Source organism: Mauremys reevesii, linkage group 4 (genome assembly GCF_016161935.1).
Source record: "Mauremys reevesii isolate NIE-2019 linkage group 4, ASM1616193v1, whole genome shotgun sequence".
NCBI classification, from domain to species: Eukaryota; Metazoa; Chordata; order Testudines; family Geoemydidae; genus Mauremys; species Mauremys reevesii.
The window spans coordinates 141890748-141902974 of record NC_052626.1 but is presented as its reverse complement, the minus strand read 5'-3'; the positions used below and the strand labels follow the sequence as shown (position 1 = coordinate 141902974).

At 51.0% G+C, this 12227-nt stretch overlaps 1 protein-coding gene across 3 annotated transcripts; it reads left to right on the top strand.

Moving 5' to 3' along the window:
• Positions 1–801: 801 nt before the first annotated feature.
• On the top strand, positions 802–11951 carry LOC120404790 (olfactory receptor 10Q1-like). 3 transcript variants are annotated; one of them, XM_039537780.1, is made up of 5 exons: positions 802–917; positions 2834–2918; positions 3280–3331; positions 7885–8012; positions 10520–11951. In XM_039537780.1, the coding sequence occupies exon 5, from the start codon at positions 10525–10527 to the stop codon at positions 11470–11472; it is 948 nt and encodes a 315-aa protein (XP_039393714.1). In that variant the 5' UTR covers positions 802–917; positions 2834–2918; positions 3280–3331; positions 7885–8012; positions 10520–10524; the 3' UTR covers positions 11473–11951. The 3 variants fall into 3 exon arrangements, with proteins under 3 accessions (XP_039393714.1, XP_039393712.1, XP_039393713.1); XM_039537778.1 differs by having other exon boundaries at positions 10517–11951; XM_039537779.1 differs by lacking the exons at positions 802–917; positions 2834–2918 and adding an exon at positions 1989–2035 and having other exon boundaries at positions 10517–11951.
• The last annotated feature ends 276 nt before the right edge of the window (positions 11952–12227 follow it).

Sequence of the window (12227 nt, the reverse complement as noted above, 5' to 3'; positions counted from 1 at the left end):
CACCAACCTTTTGCTCCCGTGCAATCCTAGAACGCTTGGGTTTGTCTTTGTAACTCTCCCGCCTGCATCTACTCCAGACAGTGAACAGCAGCTGTCTCCAGGGGTGTCCCTGGTTATCAAATTGATTGGATCAGTTCTCAGACCTCCCCTCTTCAGGTGCTAGTGTAGCCCATGTGCCCAATACGGAGATGATTCTTTAAGAGACCCATTTGGGGGGTAAAAGTGAGTTGTGTCTGGGTCTTTGTTGCTAGGCAGATTTAGCATTCCACATCCAGAAGCTTCTGGATTTTAGGTGTGGTAGTTTTGGGGCTGCTCCAATAGGTTCCATATTGCAGGGGTCAGACTCCATGAGGGCAAGCAGTCAGGGCAGCTGCTTTGCAAAAGGCCACGTGCCCTGTGTGAGTTGGGAGAAGCTGAGCCCAGGAGCAGAAAGCAGGCTCTTTCCCCTAACTCTGAAGCATTTTGCAGCTGGTTAGTGATATTGTTACCCTTCAACAGGGAAGCCTAGGCAGTGTTAATTATAGCAAGGGGAAATTGGGAGGGAAAATAACTTCTTCTATTTTAATTGTATGCTTTGAATGTGGTTTTGATTTTAGCCAAACTGTTTTAGTTAAATTGTCTCAGCTAGTGCGATTCACCAACTTTTCTTTAAATGTAGTAATGAGGAAAGAGTCATTTATATTTTGCTATTCCCAGTTCTTGTATTTTCTCGTAACAGGGTTTTTAAAAAAAATCTATATACTTAATGGTTGGTTAATCAGTTACAGTAGCTGGCTAACAGTGATTTCAGTGGAGGAGGAGGAAGAGTCTTCATGGATTCCAACTGAAGATTCCTACAAGAAAGTGAAGGGAAGATGTTGTTTTAGACTCAGGAGACTGTATAGATTTGGTGATCAAAGACTCGAACTAAGACTCAGGTGAACTCAGCCTAAGTTTTTGGGAACTTTGAGTTTCTTCTCATTGTGTTTCTGTGGGGACTGACCTGTTTAGATTTAATTTGTTTTCTTTATTTGTGTATAACTATGAAGATAATGTGTGTGGATTATAAGGTAGCCATATTATGTTGTAAACATAAGAACGGCCATACTGGGTCAGACCAAAGGTCCATTTAGCCCAGTATCCTGTCTTCTGACAGTGGCCAATGCCAGGTACTTCAGAGGGAATTAACAGGACAGGTAAAATCATCAAGTAATCCATCGCCTGTCGCCCATTCCCAGCTTCTGGCATCATAGGCTAGGGACACCATCCCTGCCCATCCTGGCTAATAGCCATTGATGGACATATCCTCCATGAACTTATCCAGTTCCTTTTTGAATCCTGTTATAGTCTTGGCCTTCACAACATCCTCTAGCAAAAAGTTCCACAGGTTGACTGTGCACTGTGTGAAGAAATTTTTCCTTTTGTTTGTTTTTAACATGCTGCCTATTAATTTCATTTGGTGACTCCTAGCTCTTGTGTTATGAGAAGGAGTAAATAACACTTCCTTACTTACTTTCTCCACACCAGTCATGATTTTATAGATCTCAATCATATCCCCCCTCAGTCATCCCTTTTCCAAACTGAAAAGTCCTAGTCTTCTAATTTCTCCTCATATGGAAGCTGTTCCAGACCCCTAATCATTTTTGCTAAAAATTAAATTCTCATACTTTATGTTTCTTTATCATAAGATTTTATAAAGTTGTTACTTGATTAAATTCATTGCTTTCATTCCTTTTGAGACTTGAATGTGGGGAGGTTGACCCTGTGCAATCCTTGCTAAAAATCCCTAGAGACTAAATTCTGGATCTCCAGTTGCTTTTCTATGGGAGTTGGGTGGTTTGGGGTGTTTTGGAGGGCACCGGAGAAGGGCAATTTAGAGAATTCTAGCCCACCCAAAGGTTACACTGGGTTTCACTGCCAGGAGTCCAGATCTGGAACACAAGATCCTATGTGTTCCGTAACTCTACAGTTGTTTCCTGGACAAACATCTCGCAATAACCATGGCAATCAGCTCAGCCATCACTTCCAGCAGAGACCCCACATGAGCTCCTTTGGGGTAACAGCAAGAAAATGGTCAGACACAGATATAATATCCCTGCCTGGGCATGTTTCGACATGTCTAGCCCGCACAGTATCATGGATAGTCGTTCTTTGTCTCAGCTTCCCCACCGGCCAGCGTGAACAACCAATGGACAAACATCCCTTCTTACACACCCCTTTCCTCTTCTGCACACGCTTACACATGGTGTGGTGTCAGTAGTAGGTGAAGTTTAGGCGTACACATGGTCAGATCCGTCTTCTGCCCCTAGGGGAAGTGCTGCTCCTCTTCAATGGAAAAACAACTGACCACTGCCTCTGTATTGTCTGCTATCACCAGACTGCTCTCTCACTGCACCGACACATCTTATTAAAACACCAGGCCCAGGTTTTCAGGGTCTTTAGTAAGTGAGACAACTCTAGAACGGTTGGACATGAACTAGATCTAATTCCCTATTGGAGTTCACTCAGTTATCCCCTGACATTGTCAAGAGAACTCAACAGTATATTGCAACATGAAGCAGAATCCTTACCTCTATAATCCTATTCCTTTCCAAGAAGCAGCTTTTTCATTTTTCTGCTTGTCCCATTTCCATTACCCAGTGGTGCCAGAGGGAGGTATCAATTTGGGTGACTCTTCTCTTAGGGAATATTAGGTACAGTCCTGAGGCCCTTTTGTCTTACAACCAGGATAGTAACATTTCATTACCCCTGAACCCAAAATGTAAGTGAATTTTAACCAAAATTCTCCCACTGGGGGGCAAGGAGGTGGATAACAAACACGCAACTAAGGCTTTCTCACTCTCTCTTCCTCCAGTTTCACCAACAGATGGCAGCAGAGAGCTCCTTCCCTAGAGCTCCCACAAGGCCTGGTCTACACTAGCGGGGGGTGTCGAACTAAGGTACGCAAGTTCAGCTACGCGAATAGCGTAGCTGAACTCGAACTACCTTAGTTCGAACTACTCACCCGTCCAGATGCCGCGGGATCGAAGTCCGTGGCTCCCCCGTCGACTCCACCACCGCCGTTCGTGGTGGTGGAGTTCCGGAGTCGATGGGAGCGCGTTCGGAGTTCGAACTATCGCGTCTAGATTAGACGCGATAGTTCGAACTCCGAGAAGTCGAACTCTACGCGTCGACCCGGCAGGTAAGTATAGACCTACCCCAAGTTGATAACCATATAAATATATTATTGATTTCTTGTTGCTGTGTTTCCCCAAAGTAATGCCTTTTTCTCTTACTAACATTTCCTTGTTTTGTACACAGACCCAGTGCTTGTGATAGGGGAAGTAGTTCCTGTTAAAGGCATCCAGGGAAAGTAAGTGGTGCGTTTGCTAATTTTAAGAGGAACCTCTAGCTATTTGACCCTGAAAGTGTCATATTTTTGGTGAAAAATAAAAAATTTAGCGCCAAAACACTCCTCTCCCAAATGGAAAACTTAGGGCTGAAAACCAAAAATTTAATTTAGAAATGCAACTTCAGTGCTTCATGGGAGCTGGTTTGAGTGTCCCATGCCCATTTTCCCCATGGACCAGTCTCCTTGGCTGGACTACATCTCCTATAATGCATCATGGTTTCCCCTGTTGCTGAGATACCATGGTGCATCATGGGAGCCACATTGCTGTGATACATCATGGGAGATGTAGTCCAGCTGGGGAGCCCAGCCCAAAGAAGAGAAAAAAAAATTGATTTTCAGCCAAAATTGCTCAGTTTTCGCAAAAATATTTTGTTGAGATAAACCAAAGTTGCCTTCAAAAACAGTTTTGACAGAATTTTGTTGATATTTCTATGGCTATTGAGAATATTATCATAGTTAATACTGAAAAACTTGTGGTAGGATAGTAAACCTACTGCTTCAGGGCTTAAGCTGATCTCTACTAGACACCAGGATGAGACTTGATGCGGGCTGATTAGTGTTGCCCCTCAACCTGAGCAGTTTGCCAATATATGGGATCTTGCTGCATTGTTCCCCTCCTCATTGTAGTTGTAACAAGCTTTTATGTACTTGAAAACTGTTATCACGTCCCCTCTCTGTCTTCTCTTCTCCAGACTAAACAAACCGGATTTTTTCAATCTTCCTTCATAGGTCACATTCTAGACCTTTAATCATTTTTGTTGCTCTTCTCTGGACTTTCTCCAATTTGTCCACATCTTTGCTGAAATGTGGTGACCAGAACTGGACACAATACTTCAGTTGAGGCCAAATCAGTGCAGAGTAGAGTGGAAGAATTACTTCCCGTGTCTTGCTTGCACCACTCCTGCTAATACATCCCAGAATGATGTTTGCTTTTTTTGCAATAGTGTTACACTGTTGACTCATATTTGGCTTGTGATTCACTCTGACCCCCAGATCCCTTTCTGCAGTGCTCCTTCCTAGGCAGTCATTTCCCGTTTTGTATGTGTGCAACTGAGCCCTGGTCTACACTAAGGTCGGGGGTCGAACTAGGGTACGCGAATTCAGCTACGTGAATAACGTAGCTGAATTCGAACTACCCTAGTTCGACTCACTTACCCGTCCAGACGCCGCAGAAGCGAACTCCGCGGCTCCAAGGTCGACTCCGGCAACTCCTCCTGCCGCGGTGGAGTACCGGAGTTCGAACTAGCGCTTCCGGAGTTCGAACTATCGCGTCTAGATCAGACGCGATAGTTCGAACTCCGAGCAGTCAAACTTGCCGCGTCGACCCAGCAGGTAAGTGTAAACGTGGCCTAATTGTTCCTTCCTATGTGGAGTACTTTGCATTTGTCCTATTGAATTTCATCCTATTTACTTCAGACCATTTCTCCAGTTTGTCCAGATCATTTTGAATTTTAATCCTATCCTCCAAAGCACTTGCAACCCCTCCCTGCTTCGTACTGTCCGCAAATTTTATAAGTGTACTCTCTATGCCGTTGGTGAAGGTATTGAGCCGGATGCAGAACTGATCCCTGCGGGACCCCACTCAATATGCCCTTCCAGCTTGACTGTGAACCACTGATAATTACTCTCTGGGGATGGTTTTCCACCCAGTTATGCACCCACCTTATAGTAGCTCCATTCGTCTGTCTGTCAGTGGTTGGTCCATCCAGTGGTCTATCCATCCATCCACTCATCCATCCATTGGTCCACCCATCCATATTCAGTGGTTACAATGCTTACAGTCATACATTTTAAGACCAGAAGGGAACCTTCCTTTTTATCCATCCTTTAATCCATAATTATTCACCCATAACAATGATTTATCCTCTCTCCTTCCAGTCCATTGCTTCTGTCTTCTAGAGTTGTTTGGAAAATGGGGTTTTATTCCCCAAGAAAATTTCAAGGAAAGTGGGGAAAAATTGTTGAAATTTTCAGCTGAAAATTTCAACTTTTTGGTAACCCCTGTCTCCCCCCAAAAAACCCTTCCAAACTGAATTTTTAGAGAATTGCAGACCCACTTCCCTGGTCTCCCAGGCTCCATGGCTGCCCACCCAATGAGCTGGAGAGGAGTTTAGAGATTGCAGATTGGCAGAGGCCCTGGAGGTTTTTTGCCTTCCTCTGCAGCATGGGGCACGGGTCACATGCTGGAGGATTCTCTGCAGCTTGAGGTCTTCAAACCACAATTTGAGGACTTCAATGACTCAGACATAGGTTAGGGGTTTGTTACAGGAGTGGGTGGGTGAGATTCTGTGGCCTGCATTGTGCAGGAGGTCAGACTAGATGATCATAATGGTCCCTTCTGACCTTAAAGTCTATGAGTTAGGGCTTCCAGGCTCTCAGCTCCTGGGACAGTCTTGGCTTCACCTGTCTAATAGCAGCATGGCTTTTCATGCAGACCCCTTTCCATCATTCTGGTACAGTAGAGGGGCCTTAAAGTCTCTCGGAGAATCGCCCAGAACAGGGGCCTCTCTGGCTGGTGTGGAACCGGCATAAGAACCTGCATCGGCCCTGTTCTCAGCCTCCGGCATAGGGGATGTATCAGTGGCATGGCTGGAGTGCATGGAGTTCTAGGTCCCAACACTGCTCTAACTCACGTTGGGCACACTCTTTGCATTAGGGAATGGAGAGCGTGTGTTTTTAACAGCCGCAGCTGCCCCATCCAGCAGGGGCTAGGCAGTGCCATGCATGGCCATGGAAGGCAGGGAGGTCATAGGTGGCTTAGTACTGCCTCTGTCCTGGGCACAGGAACAGGGCAACTGAGAACATGCCCAGGGTCTGACCTTGGAGCATCTGGAACAGCCATCTACCTTGGTCTATAGGGTGCTGGTGGAGAGCAGGGGGTGCAAAGGCGCTGGGTGGCAGAGGGGAAGAGTGGAGCTGCTATCTGAGCACTGCTAGAGACACATGAAGACCGATACGATTCAGGAAATAGCCCTAATGTCCAGTCTGGGTAGGTAGTGCTCATTGTGGTGGGTGACATGAGAATAGCTTGTTGCAGTGGCTGGGGGTGGGGGGACTGGTTGTGACTGGCACAGCCTGGCTGCAGTGGGGTCTGAGCTACCTGGGACTGGCTGCTAGGGGACACATTCTATCTGGCATAAAATACCCTGAAATCCAACACACAGCAGATTTATGGATGTAGGGACCCTTCCAGTCCCAATGCAGCCAGGCCCCCGTGATTTCTATTGGGGTTAAATATTGCCAGCAGTCCCTGAAGCGCCTATGGGTGGCAGAGGATCGGAGGATTCTGAGGCCCAATGGAGATACCCAGTGCCATTCATTTGCATATGATACTACCCACAATGCATTGCCAACTCTTGGCTAGGGAGCTGAGTGGGACCAAGGAATTTGGATGCCAAATGGGGATGCCTAAGTGCTGCTCATTTGCATATACCCTACCCATAATGCTTTGCCTACTCGCAGCTAGGGAGCTCAGGGGAACCAAGAGAAATGAATTCAGTTGCCAAATTGGGGTGGCTGCCAGGTGAGGCTCATTTGAACCTACCCATAACCCACAATGCTCTGGTGGCACCCAGCAAGGGCACTGGGAACCTTGGGCCACACTGGACATTGGGAAGAAAGCCTTGGTTGTACAGAGAAGGTGGGGTGAGGCTGTAGAGGTTTTGCTGGGAATGGAGCTGTAGCATCCGGTAACTGTGGCGAGTCAGGTGGTGGGTAGCCCATAGACGCACTTCCACGAAGAAAGTGCTGGTTAGGCTAAGAGGGCACTCGGTAGTTGAGTAGTTGGTGCCCATCAGAGGCAAAGGGGTGATGTGGACAATCTGAGGCCCTTGTCAAATTTCTGGTCCCTTGAGCCTTGTGAGTGAGAAGAACATAAGAGCTGACACACTAGGTCAGACCATGGTCTCGTCCAATATCCTGTCTCCGACTGTGGCCTGTACCAGAGCTCCAGGGCGAGTGTACAGAGCAGGGCAGTTAGATCGATCCCCTCCTGGTAGGCAGAGGTTTCGGTTCACCCTGGGCATAGGGTTGTGTCCTGACCACTGTGGCTAACAGCCATGGGTGGACCTATCCTCCATGAAATTATCCAGCTCTTCTTTGAACCCGGAGTGAGACCCTGGCAAAGACCCTGCTGGGGGTGGGGGCGGGAGAGGTGTGTGGCCTCCATACCCAGAATGGCACAGGTAGGCTGGCACCAGGAGCAATTGCTTCTGACTGAGGAAGTGCATGTCAGTCTTGGATGAGGGGGCAGGGCAGGTGCTCCCTTCTCCCCCCCCCCTCCCCCCGAGACAGATCTCGGGGAGGAAGCTAAATGCCTCAGCTGCATCAGGGTGGAGGCGGAGGCAGCCACGGGAGAGGGGGACATTTTGATGTTGTCTCCTGATGCTGCTAGAGAAAGACACTCCCCCTTTCTGAGATCTCTACACCAGCTCCCTCTGCAGCCAGAGCCCATTGTCAAGGAGCCTTTGGACACTGCCAGACTCACTAGCTCTCTTCCCTCCATTTCCCAATAGTCCCCAAGGCCTCAGCTGGGACATGGGCCACCCTCAGCCTTTGGGACTGGCCTCCTAGCCAGGTGACAGCATGAAGCTCAGTCCATCACCACCCCAAGTGGCTCCAGGAACCTGATGGACTCAGCAGGGTAAGGACATAATTTCAACCACTGTGCTTAGCCAGCAAATCCTGCTTCAGCGTCCCATGGAGCCCGGGGTCTGGAATTGGGAAGCCCAGAATGTGTGTGGGGGGGAGATGCTCAGCATGCTCATTTGCATATGTATTTACCCAGAATGCACCAGTTTCATGACAGTGTCCTAGTTCGGGGCAGGGGAGCAATGACTTAGTGGAGATCCCCCCCACCCCCATTTCTTGTCCCTGGGCTTTGCTGGCTGTGCCTGGGATGGGTGGGGGCTCTCTCCTCACTGCCGCTCCATCCAGTGCCAGGTCAGAATATTTGGGTGCTTAGCCCGTGTCCAGCATCGGTAAGCTCAGAAATTTTCTAGCTGGAGCAGAGCAATGATCTCTAGGGTCTGATAACTTGACTCAGTCGGTAGCTGCAGCCTGGATGCTTCTGTAACCCTGGCTTACTCCATGTAGCACTTTGTCCTCTGCTAGCAGCTGCACCACTGAGAGATTTCAGAGTCTGCTGGAGCCTTGGGGAGCAGAGATGGGACATGGGCTCAGGTCTTTGGATCCTGGGTTTGATCCTCAGGATGACAACCCATCCGGGGGGAAGGAGTACCTAACCACTGGCCCATCCTCCTTCCCTGCAATGGTGAACGTACTATGGGTTCCTGTGAGTGAACCCCACTGAGTCCCACATAGCCAGTATGAGGTTGCTTTCTACGGTGCGATCCCCAGCTCTCACCCTGGTGTGACTAACGTCTCCCCTGTTAGCTTTCTGGGATCCTCTGTTGATATCAAAGAGCTGCACCTACCCACATGGTGATGGGAGGGGGGACCACAGCAACTGCCAGCCTGTCTGGCCCGGTATCCAACAGCAGCTGATGCAGGACTCCTCCCCGCTCAGCTTGGGTGCTGAAGCACGAGGCTGGAGACTCACTGACCCCGTGCCACAGTCAGCTGCCCGCACTGGAGAAGAGGCGGCCAGGGATAGAGGTTTCCTTGAGAACTGATTTATCGCTGTGGTTTATTGTACCTATGCCATGGCTCACTACCTCAGGCCGGTCACTCCTGCAGCATCGCCATCCGTTCCCTTTGCCCAGCTATCCCGGGCACTTAGCCACCCCCGGAGAACTTGGGTGCCTCCCAGCTCCATCGTGCAGTAGGACAGTTACCCCCACTGGGCAGAGGAGGCGGTGAAGCCCAGAGAGATGGTGGGCACAGCTACATTTGAGCTGGGAGGGGTGAGTCACACCCGTGCTAGCTCCGCTCATGCTATTGCCTAAAGATAGCAGCGTGCGTCCAGTGGCTTGGTCAGACTCTCCGGGTACAGTCCAACCCCTCCCCCGCGGTGTATAACTCGGGCCGCTAGCCCATGCGGCCACAGACACCCAACTATTTCTAGACTCTAGCTCGAGCAGGTGCAGCTACTCAACGTGGGAATCACACCTCTTGGCTCAAAGGCGGACGTACCCTGAGTGACATGGGCAGGACAGGTAGTGGAACCAGGCTAGTGGTCTAACCACTGGGCCATCCTCCTTCCCTACAAGGTGGGATGTACCATCCGCTCTTGTAGGGGAACCCCACTGGGTTTCCCCCTATCCCGTTCAGGGCTGCTCCCTATAGTGCAGTGCAGGCCCCAGCTCTCGCCCTAGCACGGCTGATATGTCTCCCCGTGGGGTTACTGGGACCCTCCGCTGGTGTCAATGAGCTGCATTGACTGTCATGGTGATTTATACCAGCCCAGGGGCTGTCGGTGAGATTGGGAACTGGGGCGTCTGGCCTGCAGATGTGCCTTGTGGTGCCCAGAGATGGGGGTAATAATGAGGAGGCAGGTAACTTTGTCCTGGCTGCTGGGACACCGTGCCCCTGCTTACCTGTGTCCTCAGTGATGGGAATGGGCACAACCCCAACCACACGGCTCCCCCATGGGGCTGGCGGGGAGTCAGGCCATGTACCAGGCACAGCTGGCTCTCACTGGGGCTGGGTGCCCTGAGAGGAACTAACCTGCCAGGGATGGTCCCTCCTGGCAGCAGGGATTCCTGTGTATGTGTGTGCATGTGCATGAGAGTGTGTATATGTGTATGTGCATGTACGTGGACCTCCGTGTGTGCATGTCTGTGTCTCCACGTGTGTGTATACACCTATATGTGTATATTCATGTGTGTTCCACGCCTGTTCCCATGACTCCCAGCCAAGGGGATGGTTGGTTGTGTCCTGGCCTCTCTCCGCAGCAGGCCTGGAGGGGAGGGATCCGGGCAGAGAGCTGGCTGAGCCCAGGCATCTGTGACCCTGTCTCTTCCCACAGAGAAGAGACAGGGGTTCTGTGCCAACTGCCAACCTGCCCCGATCTGTGTGCGGCAGCTGTGGGCCCCCCTCCCCACCGAATGCCATGGAGCTCGGCCCTGCAAACACTCCCTGCCCCAGTCTGGGCACTAGGAGTCTGAGTGTGGTGCACAGTCAGAGCCGATAGACGCAGTGAGAGACACGTCTCCTTGTGTAACTCCTGGTTCTGTGGTTCCCCAGCAGGTGAGATGCATCCGGGCCACGGCAACCAGTCCTTCACCACCGAGTTCGTCTTCCGCCCCTTTTCGTCCGTGCCTACGACACAGCAGCTCCTCTTGGTGCTCTTCCTCCTGCTCTACCTGACCATCATCATCAGCAACGCCTCCGTCCTCTGGGTGGTCTGCACCGACCACACCCTTCACTCCCCTATGTACTTCTTTCTGGGCAGCCTCTCAGGGCTGGAGCTGTGCTACACCACTGTGGTAGTGCCCCAGATGCTGGTCAGTGTCTGGGATGCCCACACCACCATCCCTGTGGCCAGCTGCGGGGCCCAGATGTTCTTCTTTGTGGCCCTCGGCAGTGCTGACTGCTTCCTGCTGGCAGTCATGGCCTACGACCGGTACGTGGCCATCCGGCACCCGCTGCGCTACGCCCTCATCATGACACGACAGCTCTGCCGGCGGCTGGTGGTCGCTGCGCTGTTCCTCGGGGGGCTGCTCTCACTGGAGCTGACGGCCCTGGTCTTTGCCCTGCCCTTCTGCAGTCGCCAGATCAACCACTTCCTGTGCGATGTGCCGCCCGTGCTGCGCCTGGCCTGCGGCGACACGCGCCTCCACCAGACTGTGCTGTTCAGCGTGGGCGTGGCTGTGCTGGCCATCCCCTTCCTCCTGATTTGCCTCTCCTACGCCCTCATCACGGCTGCCGTGCTGCGCATCCGCTCGGCCGAGGGCCGGCGCCGCGCCTTCCACACCTGCTCCTCCCACCTGACGGTGGTGCTGCTGCAGTACGGCTGCTGCGGCCTGGTCTACCTGCGCCCCAAGGCCGACTCAGCAGAGGACGAGGACCGACAGATCGCTCTGATCTACACCTTTGTCACACCGTTGCTCAACCCCCTCATCTACAGCTTGAGGAACAAGGACATCAAGCAGGCCCTGAGCAGAGCTGTGAGGCGGGCACTGGCATCCCAGCCTCAGTGAGGGGCTGGACGGCCATGTCTCTGCAACCAGTCCCTGCCCCCCACACCATGGGCAGACTCAGGCCAGGCCTGCCAGCCCCATCCCTGCCCCTCTGCAATGGGGAGACGCAGGTTCCACTGTTAGGCCTGGTCACTCCATGCAGCAGAAGCCACCTGTTTCTATGCCACAGGCAGGAGGCAGGATGGATGCCCGATCAGGGGTGCCCGATTTGGGAGCACAACATACAGGCTCTGAAATGAAGCCCTAGTTCTGCAGTGCATGAGGTGCATGGACAGGAGAAATCAGAGGATCAGGGTGAAAACTAGTGTCAGCCTGTGGCTGCTATAGAGAAGGAGCTCTCTGCCACCATCTCCTGGTGAACTGGAGAAAAAGGCACAATGCCTGACCTCATTTGCACATTTGTTACCGGCCCTTCCAATGTAAACAACATTTTGGTCATTCTGATTAAAATACAATTAACTTTGGGGGATGAGGATATGAAATGTTTTCATTCTTACTGTGTGATAAAAAGGCAATAGGACTGTATTTAATGTGCACTGAGTGAAGAGTCACCCTAACCAAAATGAGAAATCTCCATCTGGCACCCCTGGGAAATGGAAGTGGGGGTACAGTTGGGTTTTTTTTTTGTTTGGTTTGTTGAGTGAGTGCATGCATGTATGCAAACAAGCATAGAAGGATTATGTCTAATCCTCACTTTAGCTCTTTAATGTGTTCTCCGATAGAAGTGAGTGAATAGGGGAAGGGGTGTGGGTTAG